Genomic DNA, 23,869 nt, shown 5'->3' with positions numbered 1-23,869 from the left:
CAAAATAGCTAAGGAACTGTCCCACAAGAATTTGTTCACATAACTACATTTCAGGTTTGCAGGTCCTTACCTGAAGGACTTGCACTCGTGTGGTGCAAACATGGGTATCAGTGAAATGCCTGTAGTTGCATCATCAAGATTGAACAGGGCATTGATGAAGGAAAAGGAACTCAGGACAGGTATTTAGCTTAGAAGCATGCATAAAATGCTTCACTGCCCTGAGAAGACCTCTTCAGAAGTGAGGTTCATAAACATAAAGGTGAAGTGAGTAGTAGGAGAAAAGAAGGGAAAACATGACAGTATAAAATGTAGTATGTTCATGCATTATCGTATGTAAACATCTTCAAGTATCTTAGCTTCTTGTATGCTAAGCCTCATTCCTTCCTCTTCGTAAGAAAGACAACAGGCATGAGGGCTGAAGGATGCAAGCAAGCAAACTTGGCAAACCAGTCTGGCAAGGACACTACACATGGGGCGAAACAAGGAAGGCACTGAGATATTTGTGAAAGAAAACAAGAGACAGGAGCAAGCGTTACTGGCAAGGACAGGGAACACGCCAAAGACAGAGGGTGCCTCACGATACTGAGTATTAACTTGATGACTTTGAACCCGATGAGCAGCATAATAAGATACTGTAATGACTCAAAAAGAGTAGGTGAGATGGTCAAGCCATTGATGGAATAGCATCAACAATTTGTAAAGATTGGGGTGGGGTTGATTTTAGTAGGTAAAATCTAAGAAGAGGCTGCACTTGATGAGACTGAAGATAAGTATGCATGAGAACAGAAAAGAAGGGGCATATTTCAGGAACATAATGGAGGAATCTGTCATGGTTAGGTTATGTTCAGAGAAAAAAAAAAAGTCCCAACCTCTTTGTTTTGCTGATAGAAGGATTACATTTCTAGACCTTACAGCTCCAAGGAAAACTTTCTAAATGTAATCCTATCTTCATCAAGGGTGTGTCTGAACATAGATGCATGCTCTTAGTTAGAGTGTGAATTCACAGGACATTTGCTACTCTACATTAATTCCCATACAAATTCACTTAGGCTATAGTTGCATGAATACTTTCAACTACTCTAAGACAGTGGTAGCACCAAAAAAAAGTTTTATTCTTACTGTCCTTGCGTTACCATCTCAACAGCAATGCACAAATATTTGTGCAGGACTGCTGTGAGCTGGATCAAGGAATTAAACTGAGTCAATATGAACCACTTCTTTTGTTAGATCAGTTTCAAATCTGGGATTAATTCCTTAGTCTGAGTCACCTGGTGACCATACACATTCTTTCGTTAGCACAAGGGATGCACCAAGATGTGTTCTTTAGGACACATCTATAATGACTTGAGCAATAAAGCATTAAGAATTCCTGTGCAAAGTCATGTGCTCCTTTCAGAAGGTGGAGGGAACCACTTTACACCTGAGAGTCCATAGAAGGAAACTGGTGCACAGCAGCCAGTGTGCTGAAAAATTCACACCTTTGCTTACTGCACACAAACTTTTTCATACAGAAAAGCCCTGCAGCTACATAGAGGCAAACAGCAGTTCTAGAAGGACAATAAACTGCTTTCTTCATCATACTGGGAAGTGAATTGAATGTGTGTAAACATGTATGAATTAACTGGTGGGTTCATGAAAGAAGAGGTTTTTGTATGATTATGTATCACTGTGGTATTTCCTCTTAGTAGTACCCTCTTACAAGCATTCCTGAATTAAATCGAGAGATTTTATTATCCTAAAATACAACACGTGGGTTGGACAGAAACAGAGGCAATCTTCCTTTTCTTAGATTTTACTACCTTAACTTAAGAGATTCTCACACCTTATACTTACTAGCTTATGGTACAAAAGCTCCCTGGTTTGCTCCCTATACAGCAGCATTAAAGCAGTGGCCATAGCAATGAAACTAATCTCTGCTATTGAACCAGCCAGCATGCCTGTCTACAGTAATTGTTAAGAAACATGCTTGGCTATGTTTTGCCTAGGCAGACAAGAAAAATTTCCTTCCTTTGAACTATGGCTTATGATTCCCCCCCTCTTTCCTTTTCATGTTTTGTGCTTTTCATACAGCACAATCATTCTGCTCCTATCATCCAAAACCAATTCATCTGGCAGGTGCTTCTAAGACAAGCAAGCATTCCCACTTCCAGTAAGAGAAACACAATTTTGACCATGAAAACTCATTCCTAGCTTACCGGATATTTGCGCTTATATTACAGGGACCATACATCAGCCCCAATTTCCACAGAACTCCTGTAGACACCTGTACCAATACCACAGTGAGTGATAGGTAGAATGTGATCCTGGAATGGTATTTTCATAAATGCAGGAGAGAAAATAGCAACAAAGATCCTTCAACCTCCCCCTATCCAGCTCTTCTGCTAATATTAGCAGTTTAGATAAAGATTAAATTCCAATTATAGCTCACTAAATAACCCACTAATAAAGTAACTGATTTAAGACAGCCAATTGTGAAATATAGATTAAGAACTCTTGGTGCAAACACGTAAAACACAGTATATGATAGCCTAGCCTCTGTTTTTACAGATTATTTTTTGCAAGAGCTTAAAAGGAGTTAACAGTTCAAGAAACAAGAGATTCAGGAGATATATCTTACTGAGGCTGGATCATCTTCAGTATATTCACAGATAGCCAGGTACATATACAGGAGGGACACTGTGTCTGCTAACGTAATCCCACGGTAAATAAATGGGTAAAATGACTCTAGTGAAGTCTATTGATGTTTCTTGTAAAAGGCTTAACAGCGTTTGTTGTGATGCTGCCATGTGAAGTCATAAGATGACAGACTCAAAAGACAGAGATTACTGAAACTGAAATTAATGTTAATTTTATTTACTGAAACCAACAGTCAACATTACAATATTATGCAATTTGGATATGCCTTTTCCCCCCCAAAGGGGTTTCCTTCCTGTCTGTCGCAATACAGTTCTCAAATTTCTGTTGCTGCTTCTGCTCCTTTCAGTGACTTGACACTGTCATTTTATTCTATGTTCAAGTCTGTTGGCTCACTGCCATATATTCAAAATTCCTAACATTCATGCATGGATTAACAGGTAATCTAAAGTGACCTGCATAATAGCTTTTGATAGGACCACTTATGAATATGGAGGAAAGCATGTAAGAACTAACATGGGGGAAACCTGGCATTAGCACATAGGAAGTTCATGGGAGGATTTTGATGTACGTATCCCACAGGGAAAGAAATAACACTGATCTCAGAAAAAAATCGTTGGAATAATATTCTTTATTCAAAACAAACAAACAAAAATCACATCACCCTTACAAAAAAAAAAACAACCCCCAACAAAAAAAGAAGACTTCTCCATCTTCTAGGGTCTCCCACAAATAACACTATTTTTCCTCTCACATGCTTCCTGCATCCCCAACATCCTTCCTCACTGGTTAGCAGAGAGTTTAAGACTGTGGGTAATTAATATCTTATGGCTGTAAAGAAAGGTAGCTGCTGTGAAGTTGGTGAAGCTGCTAGACAGCCTAACAAACAGGATAGAGGGAGTTTCTTATCTCTACCTCCATTTCTCTTCACTGATTAAAAAAATAGACACTATTAGTACAGTGCATCAGTGGGTTGTCCTGGGCAATCAAGAGGAGATCCGTGCTATTCCATATTATGTGAAGCAATACTGGGCAACCAAAGAGAAGTTGGCACTGGTACAGAACTATGATCATAAGCTATCATGTGTCCTGACATCAGCAATTTTGATTTAAACTGTCTCTGATGAGAGCAACAGCCTGAGTCAGCCTGCCAGCACGTAAACAGGAGCAGCTCTAGACTCAGAGACAATGCATCTGCAAGACTGGGATTGAAGCAATACTTCTCACAATCCAAGTTACTGAACAAGCCAACAAGCTGCTTTTGTGTAAGTGGCCCAGTCCACAAGTGTACTAATTATGTTATCTTAGGGTTATTTTTAATCCAGAGTATTATATAATGTTAAAATAACTCTACAGGTATATTTTGGTTTTGTATTTTGCAAGCCCACCACAAGACTACTCTTCCAGTTCACCAGTCTCTTGGATTATATTTCATAATTTTTCTTCCTCTGATCCGGAATACTAAAATTCCTAACAGAAGGTAGCATTAAATCTAGAAGCTGGATAATCTCTGCCATGAGTAAGCAACCTCCCAGTTGCATGTGTTACCTAAAACTGGTTTGAGATGGGAAATTTCAGAAATGTTTTTGTAACAATACTTCCTGATGGAGGAAGGAAGCTAAGCTGGATCATGATGGAACATCAAATGCCAAAGGGCACTCCAGGAAGAGCATCAAAACCAACCCAGATGACTTATAGGATTCCATTCATCTCAAGTAAACATTGTTTTAGAATTAGGGAGTCTAAAACATGGAGTAAAAAAAAAAAAAAGGATTCACAAGTATGATTTCATCTCTGAAATGGATTAAAAATTTTTTGGTATCAACAAGCATTTTGTTTTGGTTTTACATTTTAGTAGAGGCAGTTCAGCAAGTTACTCTGACAGAAGACCTTGTGCATGGACGGTTCCTGGAGAGAACGGCATGGCAGCTTAGTGGAGTGGTGGGAGCAGGACTGGACAACCCTGGCCTGCAAGACTCCAGGTAGATTGCTGTGCTTAAGGCTACTACTACGTGCATCTGTTCTGTTCTATGTAAAGAATGTATATGGTTTATATTGAGTAAGTCTAAAAGCCTAAAATCACTAGGAAAGACTGGAAACTGCCAGATACTAATAGATCAGAAGAGGGAAACTTTTAGGAAGGTGCCTCTATTTAGAGGATGGCCGTTGTTTACCTAACAATGCACAAAAGCAAACACTTTGTGACATTTAATTTACTGATATACAACCAAACTGGCAAGCTGGTGTAGGAGGAGGGTAGGAGGAGCTAGTGTAGGAGGATCTGGTGGAGGATCCACAATTCCACATTCATGTCAAAATTGCTTAGTCAGCCTTAAGAGACATAAGTTTCTCCCAAATAACTAACCAACAAGTAGGCATAAAATAACACTTCTAATTGTGCACTGATATTTTATAATCTTGGTTTCTTATTTTATTATTGTATTATTAGGTATTGCAGCAGTGCCTAAAAGATCCAGTAATGGAGCAGGGGCCTACCATGTCAGGGACCATACAAAACCAGAATAAAGACACAGCCCATAATATAAAGAGCTAAAAATATATTTAGTTGATCTTCACTTCTTGAAGTTTTTATGTTTTGTTAAATTCATTGCTCAAACCTTTGTAACCCTGATCCATAATTTTTATTTCATTTTATGTAATTAACTTTTTATTTAGCTGGGATTCATGTATACTATTCCAAAAACACCTAAAAATCTGTCTTGATTATGCAAGACAGATGTTGAACTGTTACTTGACTGCTTTATCAAGTCAACTTTGTACACACAGTATTTTGCGGACAGAAGCAATTTTACTGCACTCAGAATCTAAGGCAGCTTAAAGCAAGCCAGCTCCAGCGATATTTACACTGAGCCTTTGCTACAAATTCTGGAGCAGGGTGGGGGGGGAAGGCACTTATTTATGGAAAGCGAGTTTCTGTTGACACTGGATTATCAGATGAACTTTTTCAATACTTTCTTTTCCTGACACTCAGACAGTCCTGAACTATTGGTACAGCAATGTCTGCAAAGCACTGAGACAAATCTTGGAAAAAATGAAGGGCACAGCTAGTGTTTCAATGATTTGCCATCTTTCATCTATTACTTACAATAGGATAGTCAATACCCATTTCCTTCCATTCAACCTCAAGTTTCAGATAAATTTTCCTTTTCTTATCATTACAGTAGAGGGAGACGAGTCATAGTTGCAGCAATCCTAACTTGGTTTGTTAGATAACATTTCCAGAGTCTTGTGCAATGTAAGCCTTCTCTTCATATTCATATCATTTTAAACTACCTACCTTCTGCATTAAGATGCATGGTTTCCAGAGGTCCAATAAATGCATATCGCATTCCCAATCCATCAGACATCACAAGGTCTAGATCAGTAGGAGATATTACTCCTTCCTGAGTGGCAAAAGTAGAACAGGAAGGAAGATTTGTGAATATTTGGTTTTAATGCAAAATTGCCCACTTTTTGTATATAATTAAAAAATTAAAGTAGTAATAAAAACTAAGGCTAGAAATAGCAGTTAGCTTGCAAACAGAAACACAACTGTTTGCTAGAAATGTCCATCTATTATGCAAGCCTTCCTATGGTTCAGTATAAACACTCATTCACATCTCTAAGATCACTTTACTTCATAATCCAAATACACTTCGATACATTTTGACAGTATCTTATTTTTAAATTTATAAACTAATGCACTTTTTCATACAATATGTACTATTTGTACACACTAGTTTGCCTGATACTTATTACTTACAATAATTAGTGTACTAAAACTAAATTGACCTGTTTGTGTAAACCAATATACTTTTTTCTCAGAAACTGAGAATCAGAGAACACAAAGCAAACGTGACCCTCTTAATAGCACATGACCAAAAGAGTTTATATCAAATCCAAGTACTATACCAGCCCTTTTAAATATAGGAGTTTTGGCTAAATCTTACACCTCCCTTCACATTCTCTTAGTTCTGGATTTTGGGGCAGAGTCACAATTGGAAGAATCGGTGTGCAGCAGCGGGTACTACCCCTGAGGCCACCTGCAAATAAGGCTGGTACCAAACATGTAGGCAACGCAGCTGCCACTCCCTTCCACAAAACTCATTGAACATTCAACCTACCCAGCCTCAACCTGCCCAGGTTCTCGAGTTCATTGCCAGCCTCACATCTCAGAGCTGGCAGGATATGGAGCATGCAAAATGAAGTATTTCTCCTGTTAAAAGTTGAGCACTGCTGTTCCACCCACATGGTAGCACTTCCAAGAAAGCCAACGCCCCCATCAGGTTAGGGCAAGCACACGAAGGCTTGTAAAAAAAAAAATGAGTTACAGTTCATTACCTTACAGATTTACTTGAGAAGAATAATATTTATTATATTAGGCTGTTTTCCACCTACCAGAAAGATATGAATGAACTAAGACCTGTTCTAACCACTTCCATCAGATAAACCTTGGTTTCAGGAACCTGTCCTCTTTATTCTCAGAGACATAAAAACATTTTCTTCTGGTTAAGAAGGTGGAAGAGAAGCTGAACTGCTTCTAATTTGTCTTCTCACCCTACCTTGAGGTGGTCTCCCTACTCAGTGCCTCCTTCTCCACAAGCCCCCTTGAGCTGCAGAATACAAGTATGTATACTCATCTGCTTGGCCAAAGACAGATCTTTGTTAACTCTCCCTCTTGCAGGGCCCTGTCTGAATGCTCCTTCATATCACAGTGATCAGCTAGAGTTATGGGCATGCAGGACAGCTCTCCTGACCTGTTGTAGACGTTGACATCTGAGCTAGACATCTAGAGTCTCTTTATAATCACTAGGGAGAAAAAAAGAAACCAGCATCCTAAAGCAGGCAACTAGAATAGGTAAGATGAGTTGTGTCCTAAAAGGGCCTAATTCTCCTCACTGACTGAAAGATGACCAAGGAGCTTGGATGTCAATGTCTACATTGTAGAAATCCCACCTTAAGTGAGTTGAATCCCACCCACAGTGTCTTCCCTGTGTTCATCAACTACATCACCTACTGTTACTTTAAAAGAAAATTATAAGCCAAGGAGCAACATAACTTCTACAGCTGGCCACAGACACCAAGTTTAATTATCTCAGGCTTAAATAGAGCCTTTTATAAGACTCAGCCTCAAGTCTCGATCTGTTAGTAGGCATTGCTCCTATCAAAAATAAGCCTAGCTGAATCCCTGTTGCAGGTGGCTTTTGAACTCTACCTTGAAAAGGAAATGATAACGTAATCATTAAGATCTACCCACCATATATGGAACACACAGCTCTGGTAACAATTTAATTAGACATAAAATGGCAGGGATAAGGAAGCATTATTTTCCTCAACTTAAAGGTAAGGCACAGGCATGGTGAAGTAACTCATCGAGAGGCAGACAGGAAGGTCTGCATAAAGACAGGACTAAACACAAACCTCAGACAGCGTTCAGATTACAGAACCATCATCAGTGTAACTAACACAGGCACCATACATTCCGTGAAAGTTTTTTCCCCTGACATGGCAACACAACTACTCTGAACAACATCAGCAAAGTCAACTAAAGCGCTCTTCTGTTGGGAGTGCTCCATCTAAACAATGAGTTATGCTGGTAAAGCTGTGCTTGATCAGCGATTTTTTTTTTTCCTGCTTGACATGGATTTGTGGACAAAAGATTAACCTCAAGTTCCAGACAAGCATTTGAACCACAGCAGCAGTTAAAAACTGTAAACATAACGTTAAAGAGTTAACAGGCTCTTGAAACACTTCAGAATCACTGCAAATTAATTTTCAAATTAAAAACTGATTTATTTATTTTGATACCATAGTCTCCAGCTTTGGTACTGACATTTGAAGACCAGGTGCCCTCAGAATCATGAGATGAGTGCTTTGCTCTTGGCCTTTTGACTATAGTTGTAATTTTATGGTTACAGCTGCTAAAAGGCAAAAATTGCTGCTACCAGAAGGAAAACATGACCGATCCCTCCAGTTGAGGGATATATTATTCTATACATGTGAGCTCAGTTTCTCCTTGTCATATAGACCTTCTTAAAGAAAAGCCTTTTACTTTTTCTCTTCAGAAATGAAAAACACATAAATGAGAAACAAGTTAGACTATCTTCCCCTAGGGAATAACTCTACTCCCACTTATGTTAAGGAGATCATAAGTTGGTCGAATGATTCAGCAGGGTGGGTGCAAGGTCAGAAAGGTGCCTTCCACAAGGATCAGTGTTTATGCTAAGAAGTAAACAAGAAAGAGTTCCAACCCAGTTTCATTAAGTCTAGGTGTGAAACAATCTTCCCAAGGGGATTTTTCATCCTCGTCATCCTGGGCAACCCTTCTTGTAAGTCTTCCCCCCGAGCACTTGTCAGAGGGAAGAGGAATTGCATTAGAGTTCACCCAAAGCTTTCACAGCTACAGAATTAAGATCTTAATTTAAAATAAATTCCTCAAAAATCCTCAGTGACCCCAATGGCCAGTCAAACTTCAAGATCTAGACTAGCTCAGGATCCTCCACACTTCTTATGACACCATTTATATACCACAATTTCATGTTCCTGGAGATTTTAATCTCCTAGGATGCCACAGTATTGTCCTAATGCTCCTTGGGTATTTTATTAGTGCTTCTCACTATACAGGGACCCTTTTCTCCTTTCCCAAAACCTGTGGCGGTTCTGCAGTCTCCACCTTTAGGCCCTGACCCAACCTGCTTGGTTTTAAATCAACAGTCTTTACATCTGTGAGTCACACCGACATCGTAACTTCTGTCACTGACTTGGTTTGTAATCATATTAAATGTGACATGGCCAAAAAAACAATTTTACTTTTTCTGATACTACCAATTCATCATGTTCTCCTATTCCCTCCAGTCTGTCTATAAAGTTATTTTGGACTCCACTCCCTCCCTGGCCACATACTTTCTGTCTCCAAATTTGCCACTTCATCCTCTGTATCTCCAAAATCCAGTATTTTTTCTGATTGCCACAAATACACGCATTCTCCCTCAGCAGCACTTGTTACACCCTTCTCTTCACTATCATTTTAATCAAGTCACTTCGATCCACGCCCTGATGAGATCTTTTTCCAGTCCTGTCATTTTGAGCATATGACTTTTCTCCTAGATCCCTCTACCAGCTCCATTTCTTTGCATTTCATCGTGTTTGAGAAACTTGTCCTACACACTTCATACCTCCTTACTTTGCTGGCCTTTATCTTCCTTCTTCCATGGCACCCTTACTCACCTCACCCTGTAAGAAACACTTAGTATCAACACTATTTTTCTCCCTGACCCTTTAAACGTCCCTTTATGATATCCCCCTTTTATGGGGCACTATAACTAGGTGTTTAACCCTCTACCTTATCTTTGATCTTTTGGAAAGGTTCTCTGGATAACACTATAATACCATTATTAATAATAAGGAATTTGGAATTAAGAAAGTCTTGCCAACATTTAAGGACTGCCAAGCTAGTCACCTGAGAAGGGAGAGGTATGTAAATCAGGGACTGAAGCCAATGCACCTGATTGCTGTGAAAATGAACTAAAATGGACACACAGCCAAACCATGACTGTATATTTTCCAAAAGATCAAGAAAAATGGCAGGACTGCCCCATTCTTCTTGTCTGTTGCAATTACTATAACCTAAAAGAAAACCCACTTTTAAAGAAAAAAATACATTAAGACAGTATCAAAAGCTTATAGAGGAAAATACAGACTCTGAAGACACTTATCATATGATCCATCATGCAAAACAGTTTTAGCAGGTTCTTAAAAGCAGGTGAAACTCCTAAATTAGATCAGGGCGGAAAAATTGCCATGTTGTCTTCACTATCTCTGCTGCTGTATTTCATGACCTCCTTGCAAATTCCAGGTGATGCTTAGAAAAATATTTCACCAACAGAAGTTTCCACTCAGTAATCCACAGTAAAAGGACAGTCCTAGATGTTCAGAGCAAGGTTTGAGACTTCTGATCTAAAGCGTTGGTGAAACTGGTTATTATTTTCTGGATGAAGTCAATCAAAACTTTACCTTCAAAACAAGACAAAGTCAAGCTATTTAACTAACTTTTGCAACATAATCCCAAGCTACTATAGAATGTATTGGTACTGGTAAAAGTACAAAAGTAGTAGTGTCAGTAGCGCACAGGGTGCTTCCCAGGCAAATAAAAGCAGTAAGTCTCTGCTCCAAGGAGTTATGAACAAAATCAGATATACCAGTGACCACTGTCAATGTAGGCACAAAAAAGTAAAAAAATGGTAACAGGGAATAACAGAGAAAGCTGTTTGAGATATTTTTCCTATTGCTGGCTACACATTATTCTAATGGTTCCAAACTTATATCATCAAAATTTAGGGTTGAGAAGAGAGGAATAAGGATCTTCAACCTCAACATCTTACAGTACATCTTTTACTCTCATCATAATCAGCTTTGCAACACTTCTACCAGAGACCTAAGAATTAAAAACATAAATAAGAAACCTACAAGAACATCAATCTCATACATACTATGTGGTCCTACAGAAAGTTCTGATACATGGCCTTAAAGAGACACACTAGAGTGTTCCCAGTATCTGCATTTTCATGGAATAAACGTGGAGTATGGGGAGACAGAGGTAACTGTTGCAAAAAGTTCCTGCCACAAACACCTGCATTGCCCAAGTACTTGTGACATTCAAAGAGACATCTTGTCACACAAAAGACTAGCTCGGATCCAAACCAAAAAATCTCATTGTAGCACTCCTGCCTCAAAGGGGAGTACTTGCTTGAAATCCATCTTTTAGGCCCATAAATTAATCTGTGGTCTTCTTTTCTAAGTTCTTGTCAAGTCAAATGTCTGCATCGTTAAATCCACGTTCCTAATTACCCGCATGGCCAAAGTTCTCAGCACCCAACTGTATGCCTCGAAATGAGTTTTCATTCTCCTACTTTCCTACAAATCAAGATCTCAACCTTCACGCCTCCTAATTTTTCACCACCTTAACTCTGTACTTCCCACTCCCACATTTGGCCCAGTCCTGCATTCACAGCACTCATTCTGTGCCCAGCTTCAAAATCCCAGCCTTCCTGCGTATGCTCCTGGGGACCCCAGCACTTTTGGCAAAGACAAACTGTATCCCAATATCTGGGTTTCTCATTGCTACTTTCATCACTTTGCCCTGAATTATGCTTCTCTCTCTGCTGCAGCATCCATGCCCACAGGCAAGCTGAGCACCATGTGGAGTCTGAGCCTGAACCCAACCTGCTGACAGGGCCTTACCTCAGATTTCTGGCTGTGTTATAGCGTCTCCTGCTCTTGGACTCACATGGCAGAAGTTGGTGAGCCCCACATATCATCCCCATGCAAGCAGCTATATTTACCACATTGCTTTCTATACAGTCCCATGTTCACGCTCTGTATCAGAGCCCTTCTCCCATCATATGATCCCTGTCCCATGCCTCACCCTCACACATCCCAACACAGCACTGCTAAAGAAAACAGAGACACTGGCAGGTCATCAGTTGCCGAGCTACATTTGGGAACTAAAATGTATCCTGCAAGCTGCTCAGTCCATTTGTGTGATAAAGTTTTCCAGATAAATGTTGTTAGTACAGCTGTACCTGCATGTCTGTCCTACCACCAATGCTTTTTTTAACACTACATTAATACTTCTACTGAAGAAGCTTCCACTAGTTTCCTGAATGAAATAAGTTCAACTGACCAAAAAACAAAACAAAACAAAAACCCCCAAAACACCAAAAAGATTGTCCATGCAAAGGTGTCTGAACTTGGACTTTGATAAAAGTATATGTGCACACATGTGCATGTATAAGATCACTCCCCTGCCATTACTATAAATATTTTTGAGGCGAGGATGCAGATGAGAGCTTTCAAGCTTGCATCTCAGCGATGTCCTCCAAAAAAACAGACAATTCTTTACATAAAGGGGCTGATTTAAGATCATTGCAAGTGGCTTCAAAACACTTGGAGACTGCTGCTATGTTTCTCTCCTGGTCCACATGTAGCATTTATATCTGGAATATTTATGTCCTTGTTATGTGGCAAAGAACTGATACACTGCAGTGCAAATACAGTAGTCCTCCAGTGGCAACACAGATTTTTCTCAAGCACTCACCATGTTAAAATTAAAGAAAACTTGTAACAGAAATAGAAGCACTGATCAGTTTATGACATGTAACTGTAGGCATACAAAGATACTTGTTCAGACCTTTACAACCACTAATAAAACAAGTAAGCTTAAAATTATGTTTTATGGTTCTGTCTCGTTGTTCTTTTACAATAGTCAAAAGCAATATACAATTATTAGCATCAAAATACCACAGTGTTCATAACTAATTTCGTAAGAATGTCTGTGTTCTGCATCCAAGCTGACTTGGATTGCCTCACCCAGTACATGCAATTTACATATCTAACCACAAAAGGATTAATAGCGTGGTCATTTTGGACAAGAGCGCTTTATTAATATGTCCCTTCTGCTAATATTTGTAATTTATCTTCCAGTGCTTCTTAGAGTAAGGAAAACTTTTGTTACCAGAAGGAATCAATGTGGGTAAAACTTGATTTTTAGGAGCCTCTCAAAGACTGAGAGCTGGGGAGGCTGACGTTTTCAACAGTAAGGACTGAAAAGTGACTTAACAATCAGAAGCAAGAAGTATTTTCCCCCACTTTGAAAGTGGAAACACCAAAAGAACATGATTTGCAATAAAAATGACTAAGTTGGCAGCACAACAGTAGAAACACACAAACTGTCCCAGGCCTGCAGCTCTCACCTATCTGCAGTGATTCTCATCCCATCAAAGGCAGTGTGTAGCCTGAAGCCACACAGCTGAAACTATACACCTTTGATAGCTGGTATTTGTCCAGGCTTTTGGAATGGAAATACAGCCAAAGTTGTTACAGTTTAAATGTCTATTTGCCTGAAATGCAATAAAATTATACAAAAACAGAACAACTTGGAAACTTCGATGATGCACAAGGAAAGCAACTTTCATTATCTGTTAGTGCTTCAAGCACTATTTTGTTACTATTCATATACCATCACCCACACAAAAAGCATCCATACAGGTTCATACTAAGGGTTCACCTCAAATTAATACCTCTTTTCCGATAGTAGCCCTTGAAGTGTTCTTACGCTCCTTCCCTAACCGAAACCAAATACAGAGTGATACCTTCAATGATATGTACTGCCTTAGCTCCCAGCAGTCCAGTCTTTGAGACTACGACAGCTGGAGGTTGCTTCTGCATGATCTCCCTCTAACATGAATGTGTCTAAGCATTCCCTGAACCCACTCATATTTTTAGCATCCTAGGTTTCTATGGCAGCGACTTCCACAAGTCAGTTTATGCCTCTCAGAGACATGAAAGAATCCTACTAGATTTTTGAGGCATTACTTCCTCAAAAACCTGTGCTGACCAAGGGTATTGTATCAATATGCCTACACATTATCAGACTTACTGGTCCACAGTTTCCCAACAACGCTTTGAACTCTTTTAAAAAAGAGCTCAGATGGAAGTACTAACTTCCATTTCTGCAGTATTATGCTAGTTGGTGTGTAAAAAGGTGCTTAAATGAGTATTTCACCAACTTCATATTTCAGTTTTGGGATTCTTGCATAAGTTCCATTTCTCCTTCACAGTCTGCCATTACTCATTTACTCTTTCCTGCCCCAAAACTCTTGTCTTAGCATGACTTGTTCTACTTTGATGTCAGATCTCTTCCTTTCAAGAAAGGTTACAGTGTGGGAATCTCCTTAACAATGAACATTGCAGTTGTTAGCTTTTTCCACCATGAACGTACCTTCCTTGTTCACACTTTTAGTAGTAATTTTTACATTTTTATTCTCAAAATCTTTTTTTCATCTGGGGTTAATAGGGTTTAAAAAAACAGTTTAGAGGTTACTATCCTTTCTATCCTGTGTCTTTCAACATGATTACAGCTTTCTGAAGGGGTATTCTTATCCTACACTTAAGACTTTGTATTAACTTTTTCAACAACAGAAACCTTTTTTTTTTAGTTTAAAGAAACATCTGCAGTACAAGATCAGTTCCTTCCTAAAAATATTGGTTTACTTATTATTATTCACCACCTCCTTTATATTGTTGTATTGTGTTGCTATGGAAGCTAACTAGAGGTAAGCAAAATCAGTTCAGCAACTATGTTTAGATACTGCTTTGGAAAAAGAGTTGCTTTGTTTACAATCTGTTAATGTTACCTTAGTTTTAAGATCTTTACCTATATTTGTGTGCAAGGTTGTTTTAAACAGCTTGAAAAATCAAAACACTCTCCATGACAAAAAAGCAAGCCCTAATCAAGCCCAATTAAATCTCTTCTCAACAGAATAGCAACAGACTCATAATTCAGCTCTTCCTGATGAAAGATCAGACTTTGCAGCACAGAACAGGTAACTGTGGGAAATGCTGAAGGGGCACAAACAAGTGATTCTCAGCTACAAGTCTGAATGGGCAGGAGGAGGAGAAACCTGTCTTTAATTACAAGTATCAAATAACTGTTGAACCTATGAGTGTAATTCCTGAAAGGCCAAAGAGAAAACCATTTAAAATATTATCTTCATAACCACTGTACAATAGGCCAGCAACATTCAGAAAATAACAGGAAATTATGAGACAACCTAGAAAAAAGAAAAATCAGTATTTTGATTTCTGTGCTTTTAAGATTGTTCTTTTGATTGTCCTGAAAATGACAGTATTCTGAAAAGAAAGCAGGATAAAGGATAGTTGTTATGATCATATCACTTCATTTTTCTCCGTCTTAGGTATTTATAACTGACATTACTTCTTACTGTTTTTAATTTACATGTAAATATATATATTTCATGTTCATAAGAGACAGTTTAACAGAGATGACACAAATTTATAGGAAATTTAAATATACAATCTTGCTTGTCACATCTACAAAACCAGCAGTGAATGTAGAAACTGGAAAAAAAAAAAATACATACACCCACAAGTCTCCAGGCTTCACTTATCACTGCATACTGGAGCCGATTCAGAACAAACCCCTCAATTTCTCTGTTTAGTTTGACAGGAGATTGACCAATCTTCTTCATCAGGGCATATGTTCTTTCTGTAGTAGAAGGATCTGTTTCTGGATGAGGAACAATTTCAACCAACGGCACAAAGTAAGGTGGATTTACCTCAAGAAGAAACACAAAAGAAGAATGTCAATTAACAGACTAACAGAACAAGTTAATATAAAGCATCTTTATAGCTTGCTACTAGTGTGGATATTTTCCAGTGAACACAGTAAGCCTGATCTTCAGACCCTGGAAGACTTCACCAATGCAATAAAAGCTGGTGTATTAGTTCAAATTTAAAAAATAATTAATTTTGCATTAAATTTAACTCTGTTTAACCCCAGCAAAGTTCATGGAGCTACACAAAAGATGATAGCACTCAAACAGTACTAGAACACTTTATACTGACTTGAGTAACTGATGTTTTCTCAATATTCAGGCTGTTTGTTGTTGTAAGACACACGGCCACCACCCGTCTTTCCAAATGAAGCAAGGCATTTCCTTTCAGATATTCAGGAACTTTATAACAAAACTATTGCTAAACACCACCTGGAAGATGCAACACTTAATAGATAAGCTGCTACTGGCCCAAGCCTGTAAATATATGCTAAATACAGTAACAGATATCACATAAAACATACTTCGAAAAAGTTGCAGAACAGGTTACCTTCAAACACTGCGCCTACTTTAAAAAAAAAAAAAAAATTACCTCTCCCCAACTCTTCCCAAGTGCAATTTCTCATCAAGTCAAGGCCTTTGTGTAATGTATTTTTGAAGTAATAAACAAAAAATGCTAAAGAACATCCGAGAAAAAGCTAAAAGTTCTTCAGGTCATAGTGTTACAGGCAGTAACACTACCTGCATGCTCTTTCCAAAAGCAGCAGTCCTTCAGCCATATTTTTAAGGTGTTAAACTCAGCTCCCGGTCTAGTTTCCAGGCAATAAAAGGAGCTAACATATCATAACTTACTATCAGAAATAATTACTGTCCTTTAAATGTCAATGTTAAGCACTGATTCTTTCACCATCCTCCCTTATAGTCAACTGCTCTTAACTGTGGTCACGTAAATGTAAGTACAGGATTTAGTCACAGCAATGTGCAAGCAGTCTTTCCTCTCTGTATGTTCTTTCTTTTCAGTACTTACATGGTTCCTTTTACTATAGGGTCTGACCAATGCATAACCTGTTGTAGGCTACGTCTGCTCTAACTACGGATGTAACACACTTACTTCATCCCCTTTAAAGTGCCTTGTGTTCCAACATAACCTTTCTCACATCAGTCTCTTCAGCAGTGCCACCACCAATGCTGAGAACAGCGTGATGGACACCATCATAGGTGTGGTGCCAGGCAATTTAGCAAGACCCAAACCACTGCAAGCACCAAGAAGTTCTCTGAAGGCTTTTCTAACCCTTAAGTATATCACAGGTTCCAATCAGGAAGAGGACAAGTTAATTATTGAGAGAGACTGAGGCTATTATAAATTTCTTCCAAGATTAGTGTTGACAGTCGTCTTACTGAAATATTCTATTTCATGAGCTTGGCACGGGGAGTACACGGGTTTGTTCATGAGCACACCGAGGACAATAAAAAAAATTCATAGCTATAGTTACTTAATACAAAGTCTAGAAGAGACATTATTTGTTCTCTTGCAGTACCGAAAGTTACAACCCTGGAAGTAAGAGATAAGGAACTACTGAATTTTAGACTGGAAAAAGGCTAAACCTAGGCACAGATACATACTTTGAAGTTTGACTTGTTTTTTTTTTTATTAAAAAGGGGATGAAAAATAATTATACAGAAATAAACCAATCCTTTTGTTCCTTTTGCTTCCCAGTCACCCCAAGGCACAATGGTAGTGGTGGAGGGGTGTCAGAAAGGGACTGACCAAATGCTTTGACACTGTAGCATTAGGCTACAGGTAGCTGTAGAGACATTACAGTAAAGTAGTGCTGTATTTTTGTGTTCACACTGCCACCCTTGAGCATGCCCAGGGAACTGAGATTTACTTTACACCCTGAGGGATGCCCTGGAGAGACAACATGTAGCTACTAAACTGCAGACAACAGAGCAGTACCTTTCTCCAGATACTGCAAACCTTCATAACAACAGTGCTCTTAACTGATCTGTCAAACACCAGACTAACATTAGGCTAACAAATTCACTATCTATTGAGTAGTGGAAAACAGAAGAATCCCAGTGACGAAGACAAAATGCTCTTCCATGCTGAGAAGAGATGTGATAAACTGCTGCCTGGCAGCCCCACGTAGACCTCTACAAAGGCTCACAGGTGCCCTTTAGCATTTTGAGGTTCTGCTGCCACCTCTAGTCATGCCATTTCTGCATTGCTGCCCTGTCCCAGCTGGTCACAAAGCATGCAAATTCAGCTCCAAGTACAATTTGTTCCATTTCATCCACTTGCTTTTCCTCTCCAGGCATACTGCTTCTGCATCAGAAGTCTGAGGAAACCAGAGTCAAAAGCTTCCATCTTTCATCGACATTACCTGACAAGTACATGCAGCTCACTTTGGATCCTTACTGTTACCCAACAGCAGCTGAAAAAGGACACTAGAAAAGACTAATGATGTCACAAGAAGAAAGTAGGGAATTTTATAGGTTTGTCTTCAAAACACAGAATTCCTACATTTTGAGAGCCAGCAGTTTGAGTAACACCAACAATATGAGCATAACAGCTTACACAGAACACATCTTGAGTCAACGGCATGAAACATGCATACATCCTCTCAATTCAGTAGATGCCGCTGCTCACAGAATGACCAAACTAAAGCTTTTCTGGTAAGTCAGGCCCCTGCACACTAACGATGGCACACAAGCACTCCAAATATCCTTCTATATCTCTCAGTCTGCAGGGAAGATTTTGGGATGCAGTTTAGTTAAACATCTGTACTACTACTACTACTACTACAAAAACAAAACATGCCATCATACTTACAGGATGTGACACAATACACTGCTTAACATGTTTAAGGCCAGTGAACAGTTTGCTGGGTAAGAGACAAGAGGTCGAGCTGCTCAAGATAACATTGTCACCAACAATAAGATCTAACTGACTGAAAATCTTCTTTTTCAGTTCCAGGTTCTCCGGAATACATTCCTGGAATAAAAACAAAAATCAGTATTAGAAGTCTTCTAGTTCAATAGTATTTATCCATGTATTTCAGACTTCACTGATCCCACCCTGACACCTAGGAACTCAGCACAAACCATCTATTTAAATCAGCCTAAACATACCAGTGAGCCATAACACAAAAATACCTTCCTGCACATAAAGAAATGAAAAGCCCAAGAGTTTATAGCAGAAGATGGACCACCACACACCACAGGAGATTTAACACAAACCAAATTATTCTGTTTTGTCTAAAATATATACTTTTACTCACACAGAGAGATAACACAATATGGAGGAATAAGACCTGGTCTCCATTTTTTTTAAGAGAATCTCACATGATAGAAGTGTCCCAAAGAGAGACAAGATGGAAATGAATAGGTATATCTCAAAAGGAGACAAATTTACAATCTCCAGAACTATGGCAGGAGATTCCAAGGTACAGTTCTGGAACCTGCATTGAAACACCTCTCAGTGACCCTCACACTTAAAAAGCTTAAATATCTCCATTCATTTCAGCTCTGAGAAAGATTTCTGAAGTAGAATGCACGCTATCAGAACTTGTCCCAGAACTATTGAGCATGTTCAGCTCTGCAATATTGTGTGAAATTTCACGTGTGAGTCAAGAGCCACAATCTACAGTCACTAGAATTTCAAAGTTAACCCCAGGAGCTGCCTGAAGGAGAGCATGCAGAAGTCCACCAGTGTGGGAGAAAGAAACAAGGACATGGGAGAATAACTACAGTCGATTCCACAATCAACAGGAAAGACTTCAGTCTATGAGAAGAAAACAGGGGAACAAAGCCAGCTTGTTTTCTGGTTTTTTTAGAAGGGTTTAAAAAAATCCAAACAGGATCCCAAACTTCCAAAACCTCAGCTTTCACCTTAAAAATCACAGAAAATACCTGCTCTTTTCCAACTCTAACCTTCTCCCACCTATCAGTACTTCATTCTGTCCTTCCTGTTATGCTGAACTGCACATGAGGCTATATATTTAATATAATCCAAAATTTACATTTAGTACCTGCAGCTTCAGACAGACTCTGTGGCAGGAATGCCCAGGGCCAGAGTTTTTAACCCAGTAAATGGGTTAAAAGTAATTTGAAGTCTTAAAAAATAAGCAAGTTGCATGGAACAGTACTAAAAGTTCCATGATGCAGAAGAGATAAACGGGGTCATTTAAGAACTCCAGATAGGGCCCACAGTAATAGACGGCCTTATCAAAACAAAATGATACTCTGATTATAATTCCAGGATCCCTGCTTGTTGGTTAAGTTTAAATAGTTTCTTTTAGTAAAGCCAAAGATGAAGAGAACTCTGCAGATACTGTTCAAGCTAATAAAAGAGTTGCTCTGAATAGGTTTATTGTGAACTTGAAACTCTAAGCCTCCTCTCACATCAGATGATAATCAAAAAGGCAAACTCAAACCTGCCAGTTACGTAAGGTTTCTGAATGGGCCATTTGCTTGAAGTTTCTCATATAGTGTCACAATTGTATCCAGATTGTTGGACCACTGCAATAAAGTTTCTGTCCTCATCAAGCATGCAATTATTTTCTCAGAGACACCAATTCCCTGAAGAACAGGGGGAAAATTAAACTTTAAACAATCCATTAAACAGGAACCTCACTTGCTGTCAGTTACGGAGCCTGGAGAGGTCTGAAGCTATTCTGTTTACCCTGAGAAAGAGAAGATCAAACAGTGAGCAGATAAGACACTTTGGTTTTAAAGCTACCACAGTCTCTCTCAAAGAATCTGTGCAAAAAGGTTAGCATACACCTCTACGCATTTTAAGTGACACTCTATATTTCTGTGCCCTTTTTGTAGGGAAGATCACACTTCTCATTTGCAGTGAACAGTACACCTTTATTACAAGGGCTGAGCACCTGAACAAGGTTGCTACTAATCTGACTTCCAATTTAAACTTTATTAGACATCTTTAACAGCCTGATCAGAACATGACAGTTGTTAATTTTTAAAACCCACCTCCTGGAAGAGTTGCATTGAATTAAAGGCTTAAAGGTAACAGGCATTACACTATTCAAATACATGTTCAGAGAACACGTAGCAGCTACTTGACCAGCCTATGAACTCTTAAAGGACTATACAAAGATAAACGCATACTAGACTCTCTCCCTAGTAGACAACACCGATACCCAGACATGGTGATTGAGGTCTAGTTGCCCCTAATTAAAAAGTTGCACTCATATGACACAACCCCTTGAATGCCAGTACATGGAAAGCTAGGGAGTTTTACCTGTTTAAATTGTGTTTGTGTTTTTGTACAGGCTGTTCCCACCATCTGTGCTCCCATATACATCCATGCTCATCTAAGCGCACAACTTCATTTACCTATATTTAAATGCTGGCATCTACCCAGGTTCTTCCTATCCATTCTCAGATATGCCAAGGTAGCAACTCACCTGTACCACCTTCTAGGAAAACACTCTCCAAAACACTATCTTGCAAAATATCTTCTCCTTACACTAGCAATGGGAATCGCTGCCAAGGCCATGGATTTATTAGCACTGGGAGGTGAAAGAAACAAAGCATGGCCTGAACTAAAGCCCTGCAATGCAGTAACATGGTCCTAAAATAAGCAGTATTGTCCTATACAAGCATGGCTGTATAAGATGAGAGCCAAAGATTCAAACTGGCATGGAGAAGGTCAAAGATTATCAACCATTCAGCAACAAGCAAGCCACTTTCTGTAAGAGGATCTGGAGATGCTGTGACAGGGAGCAGCATCGAGCCCTCTCAATACCAAGTATGGAGTCTGATGGTAGTCACCAAGCATAAGGAATTGCTGAATAATGAAGTTTGAAAGCCACAGCTACACAATGATGAGTTCCCACCTCCTGACTATATTCTGGCTGCTGCATATTCAAAACATAATCAAGAAAACATTTCTTCCCTGGCAATCTTCATATGAAGATTTATGATCATGTGAATTCCTGCAAGTGAAGATAGATCAATCTTGAGTTCTCCTAGACCAGCTCTCCTAGACCCCTCTTCATTCCAGGAGTGTATCCTATGCCACAGGATTCTTCCAAGCAGATTTTGGCCTGAACAGGCCAAAGTTGTCTCCCCTGAAGCCCAGGGCTGTGATCCCATTTTTTGTCTTGCTTCTCCTCCCAGGATTCTCAACTCCACCATCTCATGGTCACTGTAGCTGAGGCTTCCCCCTGACCTTCACATCTCTATTCAGTTCTTCATTTTTTGTAAGTATGAGGTCCAGCACAGCATGTCCTCTCTTCTGCTCCTCAACCACCTGTGTTAGCAAGTTACCATGAATGCATTTCAGAATCCTCCTGAATTGTTTGTGCTCTCCTGTGCTGTCCCTCCAGTACATATTGATGTGGTTGAAGCCCCGCCATGAAGACAAGGGCCTGCAAATGTGAGGCTTCTTCCAGTTGTCTGAAGAAGGCCTTTTCTTCCTGATCAGGTGGTCCGTAGCAGACATCTACCACAGTGTCTTCCACATTGGTGGTCCTGTTAATCCTGACCCATAAGCTCTCAACTGGCCCCTCATTCAAACAGAGGCAGAGCTCTGTACATGCTAGCTCACAGCATGTAATAAATACTCTAGGCAGCTATTCCTCTCCTACCTTCATCTTGCACCACCTAACCCTCAAAAGCTGTACTTCACTGCCATGCTGCAGCTGGTAAAGCAAGAGTGCCCTGTAGCCCTGCCCTAACCACTACTGACGTAGAAAATTCAAGGGTTCCGTGAATTCCCTCTTCCCAGTAAACTCAATAGGGCTTCAAGCAGCAGGTAAACTGTTCAGAAGCCATAACCACTTTGACTGCTACAAGGACACTCTTCATCATCTGCAGTTAAGTGAGAATCTCTAAACAACAAATCCTGGCTCTGTTCCTCTATTTATACACATACAATTTACAGCATTTTAAGTGGTCTCAGCTTTTCAGTGCTGTGATTTAGCTGACAATTTTGAGGCACTTCTGTAGAACAGTTCCCAGAGTCAAGTGACAGCAATCCTCTCCTCTCGTAGAATGAAGATGTAGCAGTAGCTTTCAGAGCAACTGAACTATCTCACAAGCTGGACACAGATTGTCAGCACTCCTGCAACAGGAACCACATGTCCAGCTTTTTGTAGGAATACAAAGATCTTCACAGGATTAAGAGACAAAGAGTTCTGAATCTCAGAAAAGCAGCTTTTTTGAAAGTTTTGGTGCCTAATCCATTTATACAAATACTTTCATTATCTTCTGTAGTTATAACCCACTACAAAAAGAACTTCCCAGAAAAGACTTCAGGCATAATTGTGTTATTTTCAATCTACCAAGTCACTTTAGAATGTCATATTTCTAAAACAAAGCCTGATTAACATAAACCTACATAAAGCAGACCTGTGGATTTTAAACAGCATTCAGGTTATCTAAAGACAGACATTAAAAATACCTGAAAAGGAGACTTAGAAATTTAATTAAATGAAACACAGATTTCGAAGCACTATTACTAGTGACTGTACAGTCAAATACAACAATTCCATATAATTTTACCACACCTAAATAATAATGAAAAGATTATTGTAAAAAACTAGTTGACTTCAGAAAGAAAAAGTATATATGCTAAAATAATCTCTCTGCAAATTAAACCCTGCAATTTTACAATCAATTCTGTTCCCCCCAATGCTACTGGCAAAGTTGAGGTTACTGAAGTTATCAAAGCAAGACTGCATCTATTTGCTCCACTTGCAGATGCATGTGGACTGCTGTGTTTCTGTCACTACCATCATTTTATAGGATCCATATCAAAGTCATATTTTCTTTTAAGCAAAATAGTGTTTAAAATGCTCACTACTATCATTAGTATTTCAGTGCTAATTGTTATTATTTCTATTTAGGCTTTTGTACTGACATGCTAGTTTGGTCTTCTCCTGCAGGTTTTAGGTCTATATTTCTGTTCTGGAGGACTGAAGGTGCACCTTCAGAGGTGCATAAGGAAACCAGAGCTTTTTTCTTTGTATATCCATGCCAGACACTGATGTGCATTCCACTCAGTAAACAAGAGTCATGCACATGAACCTGGGGAACTACACCACCTGCAATTAAAAAATGTGACATTTTGACTG

At 39.2% G+C, this 23,869-nt stretch overlaps 1 protein-coding gene across 1 annotated transcript in view; it reads right to left on the bottom strand.

The window, feature by feature from the left end:
• CRYL1 (crystallin lambda 1) overlaps window positions 1–23,869 on the bottom strand; it is a 58,705-nt gene that overhangs the window by 11,437 nt on the left and 23,399 nt on the right. Inside the window, exons 4-6 of the mRNA XM_072850526.1 lie at window positions 18,601–18,762; window positions 15,576–15,770; window positions 5,933–6,038 (exon numbers count right to left, since the gene is read on the bottom strand). Coding sequence (XP_072706627.1) covers window positions 5,933–6,038; window positions 15,576–15,770; window positions 18,601–18,762 — 463 coding nt within the window. The remainder of the gene's footprint in view (window positions 1–5,932; window positions 6,039–15,575; window positions 15,771–18,600; window positions 18,763–23,869) is intronic.

Source organism: Ciconia boyciana, chromosome 1, assembly GCF_034638445.1.
Source record: "Ciconia boyciana chromosome 1, ASM3463844v1, whole genome shotgun sequence".
Lineage (NCBI taxonomy): Eukaryota > Metazoa > Chordata > Aves > Ciconiiformes > Ciconiidae > Ciconia > Ciconia boyciana.
The sequence above is the reverse complement of the archived record's forward strand: the minus strand, read 5'-3'. Positions and strand labels throughout refer to the sequence as shown.